The sequence below is a fragment of the Haliotis asinina genome, chromosome 14 (genome assembly GCF_037392515.1).
Source record: "Haliotis asinina isolate JCU_RB_2024 chromosome 14, JCU_Hal_asi_v2, whole genome shotgun sequence".
NCBI lineage: Eukaryota > Metazoa > Mollusca > Gastropoda > Lepetellida > Haliotidae > Haliotis > Haliotis asinina.
In genome coordinates, this window is record NC_090293.1 from 42,959,376 (window position 1) to 42,980,580 (window position 21,205).

Here is a 21,205-nt window from a genome sequence, read left to right on the forward strand (position 1 = left end):
TTTATGGGGTTTGTATTTCCTACAAAAATGGATACAATTAGTTTTAGTTTTAGAAAATTTGAACCCGTTTTCCAGACACCATTTATGAATTTTGTTTAGACACAATTGTAACTGTCTCTCAATAGTTCGCATATTTTTACCACGGCAAGAAATATTAAAATCATCCACAAATAATGATCCATCAATTGAATCACTTAAAACCTTTGAAAGACTATTTATTTTAATACTAAATAGAGTGACCGACAAAATACTGCCTTGTGGAACACCCTGATCCTGATTATAATGAGCAGACAGGGTTGAACCTACGCGGACTTGAAATTGCCTGTCGGTTAAAAATTGAGATACAAAGAGAGGCAAACGACCTCTCAAACCAAAATCATGTAAATCCTGTAAAATGCCATGGTTCCACGTAGTATCGTAGGCTTTCTCAAGATCAAAAAATATAGATACTGCGTGTTGTTTGGTGATAATAGCATTTTTGACGAAGGATTCTAAACGCACTAAATGATCAATAGTACTTCGATTCTTCCGAAAACCACATTGAATATTGGTAAAGAGGTTATTGGTTTCCAGATACCAAATTAATCTGTTATTTACCATTCGCTCCATGGTTTTACAGACGCAGCTGGTTAAAGATATCGGTCTGTAATTTGATGGATCCGTGTGATCCCGGCCAGGTTTTGGTATTGGCACAACAATGGCATTACGCCACGAAGGAGGAAAAATTCCAGACATCCATATTTTGTCAGATATATCTAAAAGTGTGACCAGACATGGTTCAGGTAAGTGTTTTAATAGTTGGTAATGAATATTGTCATCACCCGCTGCAGTGTCACGGGCTTGATCAAGAGCAGTATGTAGCTCATGTAACGAAAACACTTCATTATAGTCCTCACCATTAGTGGAATTGAAATTAACTTTTGTCTTTTCCTGTTGTTTTTGGTAACTCTGAAATTCAGGGACATAATTTGCCGAAGAGGAATTTTTTGCAAGAGTTTCGCCAATTTTATTTGCAATGTCTGCTTTGTTAGTGACTAATTTGTCACCATCTTTAAGATGGTGAACAGCGGATTTTGAACCTTTGCCTTTTATTCGCTGAACCATGTTCCACACCTTAGACATAGGTGTACGTGAATTAATTTTTGAAACATAGCTCCTCCAAGATTGGCGCTTGTTTTGCTTATACGTGCGTCTTGCCTTCGCACTAGTGATTTTAACATTGTTGAAGTTATGAACAGTAGGATGTCTGCGAAAATATTTTTCTGCTTTCTTCCTACGTTTTCTTGCCTGTTTGCACTCGTCAGTAAACCATGGTTTACGAATATGAGGAGTTGCAGAGGACTTAGGAATGGTTTCATCAGCAATTTCATTCAGTTGTGTTGAGAACATCAGGATGGGATCTGGTACATTACTGAAGTGATCAGGTGTTAATTTTTCAACGCATAATTGTTCATATACAGGCCAATTTGCCTTAGCGAAATTCCACCGCGATGAAGGTGGATTGTCATCTGGTGTTATAGATTCCAGGAGAGTAGGGAAGTGATCGCTTCCACAAAGGTCATCATGTACAGACCATTCAAATTCGGTGTAAATATTCGCATCTGTGAGGGACAGATCAAGTGAAGAATAGGTTCCAGTGGCAGGGTGTAAATAGGTGCTGGATTCATCATTAAACACACATAAATTATTATCAGAAATGAAATCGTCAATGACCTTGCCTTTATTGTTTGCACTTGTACTGCCCCATAGAGGGTTGTGCCCGTTTAAATCGCCCATGATGATACAAGGCTTCGGTAGCTGATCATACAGAGTCTGAAGATCAGATTGTCTTAGAGAAGATGATGGTGGAATGTATAAAGAGCACAGTGTAAGTGTAATATGCAAAGTCAGTCGAATAGCAACGGCTTGAAGATTAGTATTTAGATTAACAGCACTATGGGTGATATTCTGTCTTACTAATATACTAGAACCTCCAGTCGCTTTATCTCCTGGAGGAGAAAATGAATGGTAACTCATGTACTGCCTTAAATCAAATGAATCGGTATGCTTAAGATAGGTCTCTTGTAGACAGAAGGCCGAAGGTTTAAAATCCTGGACTAACAACTGTATCTCATTAAAATTCTTTCTAAGCCCTCTGCAATTCCATTGGACTATATTAGATGAATGACTCATGGAGGTTCAATGGGTGATCTCTCACGTGCGCGTGATGACGCAGAACTCCTCACAGAACTCTGTGATAATGGAGTTACATCCATGTCCATAGCACTGTAGGTGTTGTGGACAGGTACCTCGGATGAAACGGGATTCCTGGGAGATTGGTTTCTATTTAACTTTTTTCTATTACTTTTTGTGCTTTTTCCACTGGATGGGTGTTCCACGACTGGTTGCGTCTGACTTTCAGCCTGAGCAGAAGAAGATGAAGTCGATGTTTGGCTATCAACCATGATGACAGGTGGTATTACAACAGGTTGTTCCGAATTGATCCAAGTGAAGTCCGTCTGACATGAAACAGACGAAGTTGGAGCCGCCTGAGAAACAGCAGTAGCATATGTGAGTGTGGACTGAGATGTGGATTGAGAGCCTAGTTGAGAAGTCAATAGCTTCCTGGCTTCTCCAAAAGTAATGTTGTTCTCACATTTTAGTTTTAAGATTTTTGATTCGGTTTGCCAAACAGGGCAGGATTTGGATGAGGCCATATGTTGGCCACCACAATTTGTACAGTGCAGTGCTTGTTGACAGTCGGTGTAATCATGATTATCGCCACAGCGTTGACAAGCTACAGAGCGAGTACAAGTCTTTGATCCGTGGCCAAACTTCTGACATTTAAAGCATCGGAGTGGAGTGGGGACATACACCTCCACTCCGATGTTGACATAACCAGCTTTGATAGAGCGTGGTAATGAAGATCTGGCAAACGTAAACAAGTACGTATTTGTTGGTGCTATTGTTGAATCTTCCTTCCTCCGAGTAAAACGTTTAACAGAAGACACTCCTTGTTGTTTTAATTCATCAGTTATTTCCTGCTCCGACATACCAGACAAGGAACGGGTCCGGTCACGTACTATGCCTCGGCAGAAGTTGAGTGTCCTGTGTTCAGAAACAATCACCGGAATATTGGCAAATTTAGTGATGGATAACAGATTGAGGGATTGTTGTTTCCTCACACATTCTATCAGTAAAGAGCCAGAGCGCAGCCGGGTGACATTCTTCACCTCGCCACAATGTCCATGAATAGCCTTAGAAATGGCAAAGGGGTTCAGTTTAATTGGTAAGTGGTCTTCAGCTTCTATCACGATGAATCGAGCCCAGGAATCAAAATCTGTAATACTCTCGTCAGAAGAAATTGATTCTAGATGCCTGCGTTTTGAACCAGTGTGATTATGAGCCATGGTGACATGTATATAAATTCAACAACCCTGCTCCCCACCCACCATGGAGTGTCAACAGGGACGGTGTCTAACTGCATCGGATTTCCAGCATGCATACACCAGGGATACAGGGTTGCTATACTCCAGCAAATCTGACTTGAATAGCAATACTTGTTTACTAAAACGATTGCCAGGCTGGTTCTACCCATAACAACTATTTAGAAACAGAGAGTATTCAGCGGTCAACATCGCCAGATTGGCCCATGAGCCACCGCCTTCTGGCATAGGACTCTAGGCAAACGGATAGTTTATAAGTTCAAATACAAAAACAGTCAGTTTCAGAAAAATGCACAATAAGATGCAATAGGTGCATTAATAATGTTGTCCATGCGCAGGGCATGGCGTGACCAGCCGATTGATAGAACCGGGCCAGTTCTACCACCCGTCTAGGTGAAGTTAGGGCCAAAGTGGTGTGTTGGGCAATAGGAACACAGTTGCAGGCTCCTATTGCCCTCAACCACCAGGATCCCCTCCTCCACCGACACAGGGCTGCAACCCACGGCAAACGGGTTGGTGGACCAAATATACCCCGGGTCCACAACGGGGGTGTTGGCGAGCTCTTGGCGTTACCCAGCACCCACCACGAGGAGGTGGCTCGCCACGGGTGCCTCATACTTAGAAACAATAGTGATAAACAACATAACTGTTTCAGTGCACAAATACACACTGAATTACTTTAGGAAGGATACAAAATTATACTTTTGAAATGAGCCTAGGTTTAAACAGCCTTATGAACAATATGAACCTTTTCCATCCATACCGTTTTATCATTATTCAACAACTGACAAAACGGAGTGATAGTAAACTGGACGTTTCCGCATTCATCAATGTGTTTGCTCGCATTCATACATTGCACTTTCGGATCTCGAATTTACTGCCTGTGTACAGTGACTCGGTTCTTTGGTTTCTTTCCATACACAGTACTACAGAGTACAATACAATATAAAACAGGCTATAGACTGCCAACCACATGGTCCCTAGTTGGATTTACGTCATAGATTCAGTCGTTAGCAATCGTTGAACAATCTAGCTATAAATTACAGCAACTGTATACTTCGATATTAGAATTACAACCTTGTGGACATGAACATATTTGGAGAGACATGGACTTCCATACCTGGAAAAGAGGTTTCAGTTTTCGTGAATGGGTGAGTGAGTGACTTAATATTCAACGGTACATCAGCAATATTTCAGCGAGATTATGGTTCACGTAAATACCTGGTTTACAAGGGTAAATTAATGTATCAGCATGTGTCATGTCAATGTTTTGCTGTTCGCTTCATCCCAAAGGATAAATAGTTCAATGTTAAAACATTGTAGGATCTCTTTATAACATTAATTACCATTTTGTCATTGAATATTTAAAAGGAACTGAATAACGGATAATATTTGATTGATATGTTTTGTAAATAGCTGTGCTTTTATTATTGGTAGTTTAGAATATTAGCTGACATTGTTAGTGGCTCTACCCTCAAAGGGGGTTAAAGTGCCGTAAAATTGTGTCACCTTGCGAGGGTACGTAAGTCCCAACACATTTAAAGTAAACTCAAACTTGCCACTTTTTAACCGTAGGATATGTGTGCTTACAATTTATGACTAGATTTGTCTTCAGTCATCAATGCCTGAAGGGATGGTTTAAATCAAGCTAAGGCCCTTGCAGGTAGCAAAGGTCCTCGTAGTCCCTCGTATGGTCATCTTCCATCAGTTGTTGATGATCAATAGTCCGTTTCTATTTTGTACTGCCAGTAGTCATTTAATTGTACTAGCGTACTAGTTTTAAATTTATGTATCTCTGGTATACCCAGCATTTTTACTCTCCTTCGTTTGACAGTATTTATGTTCAAACATTGCTTTCTTACTGATATAAATTAGATTGTTCTTGCCACGATATGACTTAAATACTACCGATGTGACGCCAACTAATAACTCACTCACTGCTGTTCGCTAAACTTTCTGTATATCTATGACATTTGGTAAATCATGCAAAAAGTAATTTGTATACAATACATGTGAACTATTGTGTTTTTTAGTTAAAGACTGCGGTTTCCCTCCATATATGGATGGAGCCACGGTCGACTACACCAATACAGTGTTTGGTGCCGAAGCTAACTATCTCTGCGTTAAAGGGTATTCCTCCTCGGGAAACGGAACGACAGTGTGTCTTTCTAGTGGATCTTGGTCTGAAACAGACTTATTATGTTCAGGTGAGCAAGTATACATTCAACATGAATACAACACGCTTGACCTGATCAAGTGAATACTAATGCATTGCGTCACTGTGTCACAACTGGTTTGGTCTATTATTGTACAGGGGTGCCTCTTTGTCAGTTGATTGTCAGTATGTCCGAGCAGACAAGGCAAGGTTGCCGTTAGACATTTTGGTGTCGAGAAAACGTCAGCAATGTACAATGCAACTTTCTTAAAATTCGAATAATGTTTCCGAATTGTGCAAGCTTTCCGTGAACGCAACATTAATAACATTCTTTGCTCCCCTATTTAAATAAGTTAACTCGACCTGTCGTTTGTGCCATTTGACCTCCCGGGTTATGCATGTGTAGAGTAACTCAGGTCAAGCTTAACAAACTGTAGATATGTCTACAATATGTGATTTCTAATGGCATGTTCTCAAAGCAGTGGTAGATGAATTGATTCTTTGGTGCGCAGTGGGCATGGTGGAACGGTGTTCAAACAAAGTAGTCGTTATTCAGATCCAGAAGTTTAGCCAGTGTCAGCCAAATGATGTGCTTTGCATCTATGGGCTGAGAAGTTTATATGTCCCACCTGCAGTGGCTAGTGCCACTGTTTGGCACCCAGCACCTTGTACTGCTGATCGTAGGTCATCCTACTGGACATGGTTTCGCCAAACTGGCCCCATTCCCTGTGGTCGCTACTCGGACATTCTGATCTATACTGAGTCAAAAAAGAAACTTCACATTCTTTCTTCAGGGCTCTATAAGAACAAAAGATGGTAACATGGTTAAGTTATTATTTCCTTGCTGAGCAGAGATCTGTGTGATGTACTGGATACACTGACAGTGTCACAATCAGTTCCATCACGCTACAGCGCCGTTCCAAAACATAGGCATACAGATTGTCAAGTCAAAATATATGGAAGTCGATAATGGAGACTGACAGCCCGCAACCTACCTCAAATGGCCTGTGAGGACAGTCGACCTCTAAACATCCAAGCCGACGGAATCTGTCACATAGTTGGCGCGTAGGACGATTTGGCGGTCTTTTGCTCGTGACGTCACACGTGGACGACCCGACCTTGGGGGATCAGAAGTGGTGACAGTTTGTTGTAGACGACCTCGCAAGTCATACGCAGTACGACTGCTGCATCCCATTGCTCTTTCGACGTCAATAACTGATCTTCTCGCTTGCAACATGCCAACGGCACGTTCACGTTGCTCATTTGACAATCGTGGCATTTAAAGTACCGTTAGAACTGTGGTTTAGAAGTGTTTTGTTTCAGTTGTTGAGGCCAATGCAAACACGTGTAAATGAAGAAAACTTCAATGCGAAGATCACGTGATCGACTGCACGTGGAAAACCAGAAATGGATTTGAATGGGTTTGAAAGTGTTTTGCTAACGTTTTTCTAGAGTCGAAAGATAGGGATCCCATTTCGGATACACATGTATTGTATCATCAGAGAAAAAAAATATTGACTAATTTTAAAAAATTACATTTGTGAAGTTTCTATTTTGACTCCGTATAGTTGAATGTTTCAAGACTCATTGCTAATTTGAATATTTGATGACAGGTTTATAAATTACCTTTAACTTTTGAAATTATTAATTGGTTTTAGTCACGATATGGCTGAAATACTACCGATGTGACTTAAAACATTAATTCACTCACTCACTATAGGTGTTGTGCTTTCATTTGCTCGCAAGTTCATTCAAATCAGTGTCGAATGTTGTATGAATCCTTGACCTGCGTTAAATAAATGTTGCAGCGTCGTTTCACAGTACATGGCAGCAGGTGGCCACAACAAAAGCATCGTCTACAACATTGCACCAAAAACAGAAGTTAATGAATCGACTGTCTGCAAACTGTAAACCCAATGTCCGCGTTAAAGCTGGCTTTAAAGCTTGGGACAGGGTCACATACCTCAGTTCGTATGACAAAAGAATGGATGGCAAATGTTTCGGCCAGTCTGTAAGAGGTCTGACTAAGTCATCATGGGATTCCTTTGAAACATCACCTCAACGCGAGTTCGAGATATTTGTGCCACATGCTCAAAGCACCCATATGTCAGTGGATGACAGCAGGACAGTCACGAAGAGCAGTTATGACGGAAATTTCATTTGGCTTGTAAAAGACGACCAATGTATGTCCACATCCTATTCTAGTGACTCGGGGTCTGTATTCACCAGTCTGTTTGAAGGGGAAGCTGATCCCTTCTTCGATACCTACTACTTAGATGAAAATACCAATACTGCTTGTGGTCAGAGAACAGTTCACGTATCAACCAATCCAGTGATGACATTCCAAACACCACCTTACTGGTATGTACGAAAGGACTGTCCGTCGGGAAAGCATATCCTGAGATGGAATGTGACAGGGGAATTTCACAACACTGAAAAAAACTTCTATTCAAAGCCCTGGTGTCCCGACACATGTTGGCACCACGTCTTTAACACAAAGACCTCACCTACAAACAATGCCAAACACATACGTCATCTATTCAGTGGAGTACAGTATGGACACAACGTCATGCTTAAAGTTGAACATGTGGTTACAAAGGCAAGGGAAGTAATACTACACGATGGCCACGTGACCGTAGGTGTTAAAGAATTTTGGTTACCAGCTGATAATGATGCCTTCTCATCCGGGTCCCTTCAAGCTTGGATGATCGCGTCTACGACTGGCCGCGTAGTTGAGTGTGCTCATTTTCCGGAGTCCTTTCGTGTAAAGGACATCAAAAAGGAGGAGAAACACTCAGACTGGTTCCTAGACTCTAGACAGTGGGATAAGGTTTTGAGCATAGATGGCACCGGGACTGTACTGTCTGGGTCAAAGTCAACTTTGTTAAACAATGTGAATGAAGGGAGATCACTCCGTGTGGGCGTGCTGCACACAAATGGGATTTACAAGGCTTTAGATTTGGACACGGTTGATGTTTCAAGAACTGGCCAAATAGCAGCGAATATTATCCATAACGTAGACTTGGTTTTAGGACGGGGAAACAACGTCCGTTTTACTGACACATGCCGAATGGTTTCATCTATCATAACGACTGAGGGCAGCTACAAAATCTACACATACAACATTGGAGCGGGCGGGAACCACAGCATAGTAACTGGTGTGGCCAAAATTGAATGGTTCATAGAACTGTGATATAGCATGTTTAAATATGTACACAAATAGTATAATATGAATAGAATTGGCAAATTGCATGGCTTTCTGTAATAGTCCAGAAATATAAAAAGAAGTACTGTATCGTGCCTCTTGGTTCCTTTGATTCACTCATACAAATACTTGTGAGATAACAATACCCTACTAATTGTCATGTTATGATCTACATTGTTGAGGAATGTTACGTTTATACATAACTGTTTTGCAGAATTACAGTGTGTTGAATATGCATGATTTGATACGAATGCTAGACCTTGTGGTGACTGTGTTAACTTGTGAATCGAGGTGAGACATTTTACCTGTGGAAAAACATAAACGTTTCCACCATTGATCTGACCCGAGTGAAGCAACTCCAAACCAAGAATTATCGTGCTACGGAGTAGTGTACTGTAAGAGGCTGTACGAGGCGATGACAGCTGATATGATTCGTGACGTCGGTCATCTACTGTACGTTTGATAACGAGAAGATAGACGAAAATGGCAAAGTGACGTCTTGTGTGTACTTTATTGTTTGATAGGTACTGTCGGACGCCTTTGGTCATTTGGCACAAATTTCAATTCCATTACTGACATGAACATATATATGAGAGGCACTACCTTTTAGCTGTATGGACGTAACATCCTTGTTTTCTTTCATAGTTAATAGGAATTTCCGTGGGGACGGAAGTTAGGTGAAAGGGTATAATTTACCATTCATTCACGTTTTGAGTGAGTGAGTTTAATTTTACATGGCACTCAACAGTGTTTCGGCTATATGGCTGCGGTCTGTACATAATCGAGTCTTGACCAGATAATCCAGTGATCAACGGCATAAAGATCGATCTGTTCATTTGGGAACTGATGACTTGGGTCTACCAAGTCACCCGACCACCCGATCCCGTCCGTCGCCTCTTACGGCAAGTACAGTCGCCTTTTATGGCAAGCATGGGTTACTGAAGGCCTATTCTATCCCAGACCTTCACGGGTCCATTGACGTTTTGAAAGCGCATGTGACTGGCCACTACGGCACTAACATCGGCTAGCGTAACTTATAACAGCATGCTGTCACTAACATTTTTCCGGGTCTTTACAGTGTGAAAAACGTTAAATGTGGAAATAGTTCATTGAGATTTCCATACTAAATAACGTGCAGTGTAAAAGACGGAGAATTGCTACTAAGATTGTTACTTTCACCACTGGTGCTGTGTCGGTCGATATTGCCTAAGGTGACTACACAGCCTGTCTACATATTTATAAATCAAAATATAGAATAGACGTAACGATTTGTCATGTCTGATTGCAGCGCAAATGTAACAGTGGTTAGATTTGTTTTCGAGCGACAGTATCATAATTGTTGTTAGTATCACCACTGCACATACAGTCAGGCCGCGTTAATCCGGACACTTCTGTTTTTCATCAAAAACGTTCGGATAGTGAAATGTACGGACTGTACTGAAACGAACTTTTATGAACACCACTACAGTTGAGTTACTTCCCTTTGACATGGCAATAGGAAAATATATGAACGTATACAATTTTCAAAAGACTTTATTACAGTTTGTACGAGGGACATAACAACTTGAATATTCATATAACAACCAATCAGTGAACACAGTCATGTCTGGACAGGTTATACATACACGTAAGAAATCGGCACCCAAGCTTTTGTCTTACAGTGAGTGAGTGAGTGAGTGAGTGAGTTTTTCGCCCGTTTTAAACAGAAAAGCTCACATCAATGCTTGCACATCTACATGTACAATTTGCACAAGATGATTCATTTCATTTCAGTGACCATTGCTTAGCATGTAAATATGGTACATATAATTAAGACCTTTCTGCAACACACCATTTTCACTTCATTTACTAACCTAGTGACGTTTTATGTGCGTAATATGGGTTATAGTGAAAACTGACCCAGCAAAAACGGCCAAAACAGAAATCGATAAAACGGCCCCTAAGCTCAGAGAAAACGGCCATTGTAACAGTTTTATTCATCTCTCCTTCAATATTTTAATAACAATATTAACACTGTCTCACATTTGTCCGCACATTGTCTTCTTTCTTCATCCCCCGTTCAATATCATAATAATATAACGATATAACACCCACACATTATCTTCCTTCCTTCAATATTATTATCATCACTTTATCACTTGATTGAAGTTTGTCCTTCTCACATTCTGTGATTTCATAGTTTATAAATCAATGACTGATCCGTGGATATTGCTGCACTTAGTGAAAAGTTCTCCTGCGGTGATTTTGTCATCCTTAAACAATGACCAGGGTTGGGTTTGCTTCTGTGAAGCTTTCTCACGTAGGTGCGCTCTCAATTTCATCTCCTCCAGCAGGACAATGTTGAGGGGCAGCACCTCAGGTTGATGGCTTGTTCTCCGCATTTCTGGTTTAATCGCCTGTGCCAGCACAAAAGGGACATTGGAACCCGTGGCGAGCCACCTCCTCGTGGTGGGTGCTGGGTAACCCTAAGAGCTCGCCGACGTAGCACGGGAGTCTGGGGGGATGAGGGCACTGGGGACCTGTGACCGCGTTCCCTTTGCTCAACACACCCCTTCGACCCTTACTTCACCTAGACGGGAGGTTGAATGGGCCCGGTTCAACCAATCGGTTGGTCATGCCCAGCCCTGTACATGGAATATATATATATATATATCATTGCACACGTATGATTTGAAATAGATGTATGCCCAGAATGTATGCATTGTCCTTGTGATACTCCGTGGTGGGTGGGGAGCTCGGATGATGAAGCATATGACACCAACCATGGCGTATGAAGTACACAACAAAAAAGCAAAACGCCCACTTGAAATTGATCCTGTTGATACTGACCACAGACCGCCTCTATCGATTGAGCATTGGCCTCTTTTCCTTGTTTTTGAGACTCCGGACAAGACACCAATAAAGCTGAACCCTTTCGCAGTATCTAAGGGTATTCAAGTTATTGCTGGGGATATTAAGAACATTCGACGCTTACGTTCGGGTGAGCTACTAGTTGAGTGCGGCAAGAAACAACAAGCATGCAATCTGATGAGTATTGAATCTTTTGTGGGCATTCCGGTCACGGTCTCTGCTGATAAGACCTTGAACACTAGTAAAGGTATCATCAGAGATCGTGATCGATTGTTTGCTGATATGTCCGAAATTGACATAGCATCAGAAATGAAAGATCAAGGTATGTTGTTTTAAAAGCGCTTTTCAACCCGAAAAAAACAATGAAACATTCCAAACAAATACGTATCTGTTTACTTTTTCATGTTTAAATGCTCCTAAATCAGTGAAGGTAGACTATTGTAACTTACAAGTTGATACTTACTTCCCCATTCCGCTCAGGTGTTTTAAATGCCAGAAATATGGACACGGTGTAAATTCTGGCTAAGGGTATTCAAGGGTATTCAATGTAAATACTTGCACATTGTCTGTTGTGTGTGCTCACTAAGTGACAGTGATTTAAAAAAATGCACCAACTGGTCAGGCGACCATTCTTCATTTTCTAAACAGTGTCCTATTTGGAAAGAGCAAATGGAGATAAACAGAATTAAGTTTACTCAAAATATCTCCTTTTCTGAGGTAAAAAAATGGTAAAGAGGTGTGATCTTCCAGAAAGTTGTGCTACAGTAGCAAAAACATCATCGGAGTCTACCTCTAAAATAAATAAAAAATATTCACAGGCTGCCAGACTACCTTGACTTGGGTACATTGCCATTCTCCACAGCTTTTGTACCCTGCTGTATCATCTCAGACTGAGGAATTGCTTCCTAGTACATCCAAGTCTTCTTCTGATCACAGATCATTATCATCTCAGTCACACTCCAAGTCTCAACCGAGAGTTGGTAGTCAACAAGCTGTTAAAAGTAAACCTAAACCTAAGCCTGATGCTTCAAAACAACAAAGTGGCAGAACTCCTAAAGGGTCGCAAAATAAAATTCAATTGTTCAATAAATATGGATCTCTTGAAGACATGGACGTTTCTGAAAAACGTCCATTCTAGGGCATATAGCTTGTCGCCCTCCAAAAGAGTGCGGGGTAGATCCCCAATAAATCCCCCCAAAAGACAGTTTATTCCAATGATATTGAACAGTGGAACTGCAGAGGATTGAGGACTAATTTACATGAATTAGAGCTATTAGTCCAAGATTTTACACCACCAGCAATATGTCTACAAGAGACATATTTAAAACAAACAGGTACATTTGACCTTCGTCAATTTAATGCACAGCATTGTTTTCCCCTCCGGGTGATAGAGCTACTGGCGGATCATCCAATCTAGTCACACCAAGCGTTATTCAAAGCCTTGTTCCACTTATTACTGATCTGCAGGCTGTTGCAGTGAGAATTTCTTTACATGTACCTATTACGCTATGCTCTCTTTATATTTCACCGTCTTCAAGCTTAGCCCGATTATAATGGGAGATTTAAATGGACACAACCCACTCTGGGGTAGTGTAACTACAAACACTAAAGGTAAATTGTTGGATGATTTTTGTTCTAACAATGATTTATGTATTTATAATGATGGTTCGAACACATATTTACACCCTGGTACAGAGACCTATTCTGCTCTCGACTTGTCACTCACAAATTCAGAACTATTTAATTAATTCGAATGGTCAGTCAACGATGACCCATGTGGAAGTGACCATTTTCCTACTATATTAAAAACTGTAACTCCATCTGATGTTCCTCCATCATCAAGGCGGAATTTTAAAAAGGCTAACTGGACATTCTATGAAACACTGTGTGCTGAAAAACGTGAACCCGAACGTTTTATTGACGTTCCTGACGCTATTAAATGTTTTTCTGAGGAAGTGAATTCCACAGCTGATGAGTGTATACCAAAGTCCTCTGCAGTTCCACATATTCGAAAACCATGGTTCAACGATGAATGCAAAGAAGCTAGGAAGGCAAGAAAAAAAGCAGAACATTATTTCCGTCGCCATCCTATGGTGCATAATTTAAATAAATCTAAAATTTTAAATGCTTAAGCACGGCGTACTTTTAAACAGAACAAACGCCAATCTTGGCAAAATTATGTGTCTAAAATAAATTCTCGGACACCAATGTCCAAGGTATGGAACATGGTCCAGAAAATTAAAGGTAAAGGTACTAAATCTACTGTCCATCTTCTTAAACATGAAGATCAATTACTTACTGATAAATCAGATATTGTGAAGAAACTGGGCGAAACCCTTGCTAAACATTCTTACTCTTCTAATTATATACCTAAATTGCAGCAATATCAAAAACAACAAGAAAAGAAAACTATTAATTTCAATTCTGATAATGGGGATTATTATGATAAAACCTTTTCTATTCATACTGCTCTTGATCAAGCTCATGGCACTGCTACAGGAGCTGGTAACATACATTATCAGCTCCTGAAGCATTTACCCGAATCCTGTTTAGAGACGCTCTTATCAATTTTTGATGATATTTGGACTTCAAGGAAATTTCCTTCTTCATGGCGAGATGCCATAGGAGTACCAATACCTAAAGCTGGACGTGATCATACGGATCCATCCAATTATCGTCCGATTTCATTAACTAGCTGTGTTTGCAAGACCATGGAACGCATGATATATAATCGACTTGTTTGGTACTTGGAAACAAATAACCTTAATACAGATATACAATGTGGTTTCCGTAAAAAACCACCGTAAAAGTATTGTCTATCACTTAGTGCGTTTAGAAAAACGCACTGATTAATAAACAACACGCTGTGTCTATCTTTTTTTTATCTTGAGAAGGCATATGACACAACCTGGAAATATGGCATTTTGAGAGATTTACATGATTTCGGTTTGCGAGGTCGTTTGCCTGAATTCACAGTAAAATTTGTAAAAAACAAACCTTTTCAAGTCCGAGTGGGTTCTACCATGTCTGATCATTACAATCTCGTAGGATCAGGGTGTTCCACAAGGCAGTATTTTGTCAGTCACACTTTTTAGTATAAAGATAAATAGTTTATCCAAAGTTTTAAACGATTCAATTGATGGATCGTTATTTGTGGATGATTTTAATATTCCTTGTCGTGGGAAAAATATGCATACTATTGAACGGCAACTAGAGCTTAAATGGTGTCTTGAAAATGGCTTCAAATTTTCTAAATGAAAAACCAATTGTATACACTTCTGCCGTAAATATAAAACTCATAAAGACCCAGAAATTTTTCTAAGTGGCACCCCTATCAAAGTTGTCAAGGAGGCTAAGTTCTTGGGACTTATTTTTGATTCATATTTGACCTTTTTGCCCCATGTTAAATCCATTAAAGCCAAATGCTTCAAGGTACTCGATTTATTAAAGGTTATTTCTAATTCAAAGTGAGGAGGGGATCAGACTACCCTCCTTCACTTATATAGATCACTCATCCGGTCAAAACTTGATAATGGCTCCATCGCATATGGTGGAGCCTGCAAAAAGCCTGAAACTATTAGATTCTGTCCATCACCAAGGTCTAAGACAGTCTTTGTTCCTTCAGAACTTCACCTATTGATAGTCTCTACGTTGAGGCCGATGAACCATCTCTTACACAACGCCGTATTAAATTATCCTTACAATACATTACTAAATTACACTCTAATGAATCGAACCCTGCATATAACTGTGTGTTCAATCCACTTAATGAGGATTTTTACAAGAATTCTTCTCTTGTTCCACCTCTAGGGCACAGAATTAAACCATTTCTTCCTTAGGCCGGCACTGAGCTGGAAATATAGCTCCTTCCCGTCTTCTTTCTTCTCCTCCTTGGCAGATGGTTAGGTCACAATTTGACCTAACATTAACTACATTTTAAAAACTCAGAAGCGAATGAATTACAGTAGAAACAAGAATATAATCAATTGAAACATAAATATAACAATTATAAATCCTTATTTACAGATGGGTCCAAGGACGGAGGCGCAGTTGCTTGTGCCACTGTCCTTGGATCCAGAAAAATATCTTCTAGATTACCAGATAAAGGTTCTACTTTTACAGCAGAAGCTGACGCCATATTAACAGCTCTTAAATGTATTAAAAGACACCCTAAACGTAAACAATATATAATCTATTCAGACGCTCTTTCTTGTCTTCTAAATTTATCACGTATACATCCACTTTTAATTGACATTATTGAATTGCATAATAATCTTGCTACTACCCAATACGACATCGTCTTCTGTTGGTTACCCAGCCATGTTGGCATTTCAGGTAACACAAAGGCTGATCTTACTGCCATGACAGCACTCAAATCTGTGACACCACCTTTTACTCCATACTTTGATTACAAAGCGAGCATTAGAACTTATACACGTAATCTGATGCAAAAAATTGAGACACTCTGGTAGGTATAAATAAATTGTATGAAATAAAATCGTATATTGGTTACGCCTACTTGGGCTGCTAGTCCAAATTTGAAGAGGTTATTTTACGACGAGGTCGTATTGGCCATACTAGATATACTCATGCATACCTTTTACAGGCCTACCAAAGAAAAAACCGAATTGCCTAAAAAAGCATTGAAATGTGTACATTCTGAGGCGAATTTGCATATAAACACAGTGATGCGGGATTGAAAGCATTGAAACTGCATAAAAATTCGACGATCAGCAAAATTAAAGAATAGAGTACGCGTTCCGAAAGAAATTTCCAAATGGCGAATGAAACTTTGACTTCTGCGGTTGGTAAGTGAAAATGTTTTTTATTCTTCATATATCTTGGTTAAAGATATTTTATGAATTAGAAAAGTTAGATAAAGGTTCTTAAAACGAAACTGTAAACGATCACATCATTTAGCCTGCTACATCGAAGAATATAACTCATTTCGTGATGTCCATGCGGAACCGCTTTAGTCCGTATTAAAAACGACCAACCGATTCTGATTCTTGTTTCGGTTGAGCATGATAGTATTATTTCACAAGACCCAAATGAATAACTGATTGTATATATTTTCAATATGTATTTTGTCAAAAAATGTAATCCGAACTTATATCTTTTCATGGTAGAAATATGTTAAATATTTCGAATATAATTACTGACACGCATCGTTGTCACTTTATTAAAGTTTATGTAATTACCACTGACTAATTAATTAAACAAGTTTTATGAAGTTAACTTTTGGTCACAGTCAAATGTGAAGTCAACGGAATGAAATTTATTTATGCGTCACTATATTAACATGTACGTCTTTGGAAAATATATCAAATGCATGTGTCTGTAAAATCTGTAATTATATTGATTGGCTAATATAGTCTGCACTAATATCTTTTCAAAATGAATTGTTATATTTCGTTTTTTGTATTACCAAGATGACATGTATTATCTATATTTATTATATATATATATAAAAATGGGATATTTTGATACGTTTTATGAGGCTAATTTTGATTTTTTTTTTCAAATACGTGTTTCACTTTTAACTGGAATTTCAATATTTAACAATTGTTCGATGAAGACATAATTATTAGGTGTTGGTTTTCCAGCAATGCTCCTGAAAGATATGACAAATCCTACAAGTCCAAGTTCAAGTCATGAACTAACCACGATTCCAGAATCACCTACAGGAATTAGTGAGTCACCTGCTAGTAGTACATTTACACATTTGCCTGCCACATCACCTGAACCACTACCAGACCTTCAACATCCGAGCTTCAGTCCAAGTACTATGAGAAGGTGCTGGCAACAACGATGGGGATAAAATTCACACTCGACAGCATACAAATAAGTATCCTTATGTGTGCAGCCAGTATAGCAAAGGGTTTAACACAAGAGTCCACTTGAAAGCACACCTTGCAAAGTATCAAGGGAAGCCGTATGCAATTTGCAAACTTTGCGGAAAAACTTAAGGTAGTCCGTCAGCATTAAAGCGACATCATGCCTTACACAATGGAACAACTTTTCAATGTGAACATTGTGAAAAAACTTTTCATACGAAAGATTCACATTCAAAACATCAAATTTCCCATGAAGAAAAAACAGAAAGGAGTGCGGTATGTGGCAAGGACTTTCATCATAAAACACTTCATAAGCACATGCGTGAAGTTCAGGGTAGAAACAAAACCGGTCCGAGTTGTGTCCATACGCCACCAACAGAGAGGCTGATTTGATGAGGCAGGGGGCGATGCACAGACCCACCAAGATTGAAATTTGTTCGTCATGTGGGAAGGACTTTAAGTGTGGGACCTCCAGACGGAGGCATGAAGAAGTCTGCCAAGGACCGAAGGAGGACGAAGATGTTGACATTGCTGAAATAGACTCAGACCTCCTCATCCATTGCAGCGCAGCAAAAAAGTAGGATAGCAGAAGATTTCATCCAGAGACTGCAATGTTTATTTCCTGTGATCATCCCGAGAGGGACTGTGATGTGTATTTATGTTTTTGTGATCATCCAGAAAGGGACTATGAGGTGTATATATGTTTCTGTGATCATTCAGAAAGGGACTATGAGGTGTATATATGTTTCTGTGATCATCCAGAAAGGGACTGTGATGTGTATATACGTTTCTGTGATCATCCAGAGAGGGACTGTGATGTGTATATATGTTTCTGTGATCATCCAGAGAGGGACTGTGATCATGGTGATGTGCATGTATGTTTCTGTGATCATCTAGAGAGGAACTGTGATGTGAATATATGTTTCTGTGATCATCCAGAGAGGGACTGTGATGTGTATATATGTTATTTTCAGATTGTTTCGTTTACATTTTGTTTGTGATGACCTGCGATTTATTTCTTGTTGAACAGATTTACTGTTTACCACCAGTTTGTGTCATAAATGTATAATGTATTGTCCAAGTGCCAAGTTTTACTTTATCAATAAAATTTATTTGAAACTTATTTCCACATGATTTTCAATTGACAACATGAAAAAGTTCATTCAACAATCTGGTATAGATTTATTCAAGATTACATCCTCATAGTAGCAGTACTTTCACATTCACATGACATGATATATAACGAATAAAATAACAAGACTCAACCTGGAAAAACCCTCAAGTTCAGTAACATTAGGTGATCGACATTCTGAAAACAAGACCAACAGGTCAGCTTATGTTATTAGGTTTACTTGCAAATGTGCCCGTGGGTGAGGTGATTTTGGGTTTAACACTGTTTTAAATCGTATATTCACAAGCAAACCAGCGGTGGTACTGCACAGAATTTCAATGAAGGATTACACTCAAATCTAACTGCATGAAGAACAGTTTTCAAAAAGCAGTGTCTTTAGCTTTGCCCATTCTTACAAGTGGATTTACTCTTGAATCGTCAACTTTGTGGTGCTGACGCACCCCAGAGATTCCTTTAGGTGGCTCATGGATGTTGGAGAGTCCGTGTAGATGGTGACGAGCACATACTAACCAATACTAAAAGTAATATACGTACCAAGCAACAAATGTAACACATTACATATAACATTCCTAATCCCAAATGCAATGAAATAGTGAGCCTATGACACTCCTGTCAATGCTGATCTATACATTGGTATCTAGAGCTAAACATTGCTTTGTGAACTGACTTGTTCTGTCCAACCATTATACTCACTTCAATGCTGATGTCATCAATAAAGCAAGGTAGAGGTTTTGCAGCAGGGAGTGGCTTCTTGACTTTCTCAAGAGTTTGTTCAGGGTACACAGGAGCATACGGAGAGGGAATCCTCTACAACAATTAAGTTACCTTAAAAAAGGAATGACATCATTCTCATGATTCCTGCAAAACAGCCACATAGAAAGTCATGGAAAGACATAATCCATTATTTGAGTGAGTGAGTGAGTTGAGTTTTACGTCGCACTTAGCAATATTCCAGCTATATGGCGACGGTCTGTAAATAATCGAGTCTGGACCAGACAATCCAGTGATCAACAACATGAGCATCTATCTGCGCAATGGGGAACCGATGACATGTGTCAACCAAGTCAGCTAGTCTGACCACCCGATCCCGCCATTATTTGAAGGGTTACAATTGCTAGAGTTGTAGTTTAAAGGGTGAAGCATTGTTGATTCAATTTCACATTTATGCCTTGTTTGACATGTATAAATTAGTTGAGATGATCAAGTACCTGTCAGGGTCTAGCCTCACAAGGCTCTCCCCACAAAACTTTGCCATGTTTGTTTCCAGACCAATACAGGTAGGTACTCCATTGTTTGAACCAGGAAGAGCGGTCAGAGAGGAATAGATTGCTTCGCAATTCTGGCTGCTGACTGCACGCTGATTGTAGGTTCGACGTTTGGTCAGACTATGAAGCTGCAGATCCACATCAATGCTTGCAATTGCTGCTTCCCATAATTGCTTTGGGTATCCCTTTATATGCATTCCAGGTGGAGGAAATCTCTGCAGATTCACAAAGGACAACAGCTTTTCTCTGTATCTTAAATGGAAAGATATTACATTCTCATTTACAGTTGTAAGCATCAAGAAAGTGTGATCACTGCATATTTTCCAGCGGTAGTAGAATTCTGTTGTTTTACTCAACCAGCAGGGCCAGGACCACATTTCGCACTTTATAATAATCATTTAATGATTGAAAGTGAATAATAACAATTTACTCTGGTCAAGAAAGTATTTACCTCCACATATTTCTGCATCTTTCAAGGGCTGGAATTCCTGATTGATCAGAAGCCTCAAACCAGTCACGAATCTGTAAAAATAGCATTTATGGATACTAATGATATAAAATTTGTGATGAATGGATCCAATTGTCAGAGTTTGGTCTTTTGCTTACATCTGAATTGGCACCCGTGAAGAGCCACCCCCTCGTGGTAGGTGCTGGGTAACGCCAAGTGCTCTTCTTCCGTGTGGACCCGGGGCAGAATGGGTCCACAGCACCCCATTGCTGGTTGTAAGAGGCGACGAAATTGGGCAACCTGTTGCCGTGGGTTGCGTCCCGTGTCGGTGGAGGACGGGATCCTGGTGGTTGAGGGCAATTGGGCTTTTAACTGCGTTCCATTTGCCCAACACACCACTTCGGCCCTTAATTCACGTAGACGGGTGGTTGAACTGGCCCGGTTCAACCAATCGGCTGGTCATGCCAAGCCCTGTGCATAGATTATTTATGATTGCACAACCTTTTTACTTGGACTTTTTGAAAATATGGTCTTGGCACCCTTATTCATAGAAAAAAATTTACTTCGTGGTACGTTTTTCATAGACTTTGCCTAGAGTCTTATGCCCAGAAGACGGTGGCTCATGGGCCAATTTGGTGGAATGATTATACTTTTAATTTTTCTGCTGGAGTATATCATCCGGGTATCCTTGGTGCTGCAAGCTGGAGATCCGCTTGTTTATAGCATTGTCCTTGTGATACTCCGTGGTGGGGAGCTCGGATGATGAAACAATTATAAACTCACTATGGCTTACCAGACTCCCTCGAAAAAGACCAAACGTCAGCTCGATACTGACAATGAAGAGAATGAATCCACTGTAACACAAAATTGGTCACGTTTCGTTGCTCT

The 21,205-nt window shown here is 39.9% G+C and overlaps 3 protein-coding genes across 3 annotated transcripts in view; 2 read left to right on the forward strand and 1 right to left on the reverse strand.

The window, feature by feature from the left end:
• Window positions 1–2,168: 2,168 nt before the first annotated feature.
• LOC137260805 (uncharacterized) lies at window positions 2,169–3,389 on the reverse strand. Its single transcript, XM_067798370.1, has one exon. It carries the CDS (start codon window positions 3,387–3,389, stop codon window positions 2,169–2,171), a length of 1,221 nt encoding a protein of 406 aa, XP_067654471.1.
• Window positions 3,390–5,433: 2,044 nt separating this feature from the next.
• LOC137261083 (uncharacterized) lies at window positions 5,434–8,773 on the forward strand (the record flags this gene model as incomplete). The annotated part of the gene is made up of 2 exons (XM_067798756.1): window positions 5,434–5,632; window positions 7,389–8,773. Coding segments are annotated over 2 exons (1,584 nt in total), but the record flags the coding sequence as incomplete, so codon positions are not given.
• A 9,106-nt stretch (window positions 8,774–17,879) lies between these two features.
• LOC137260806 (uncharacterized) overlaps window positions 17,880–21,205 on the forward strand; it is a 56,572-nt gene continuing 53,246 nt past the window's right edge. The window contains exons 1-2 of the mRNA XM_067798371.1: window positions 17,880–18,049; window positions 19,872–19,881. Of these exons, the coding sequence (XP_067654472.1) occupies window positions 17,880–18,049; window positions 19,872–19,881 (180 nt within the window). The remainder of the gene's footprint in view (window positions 18,050–19,871; window positions 19,882–21,205) is intronic.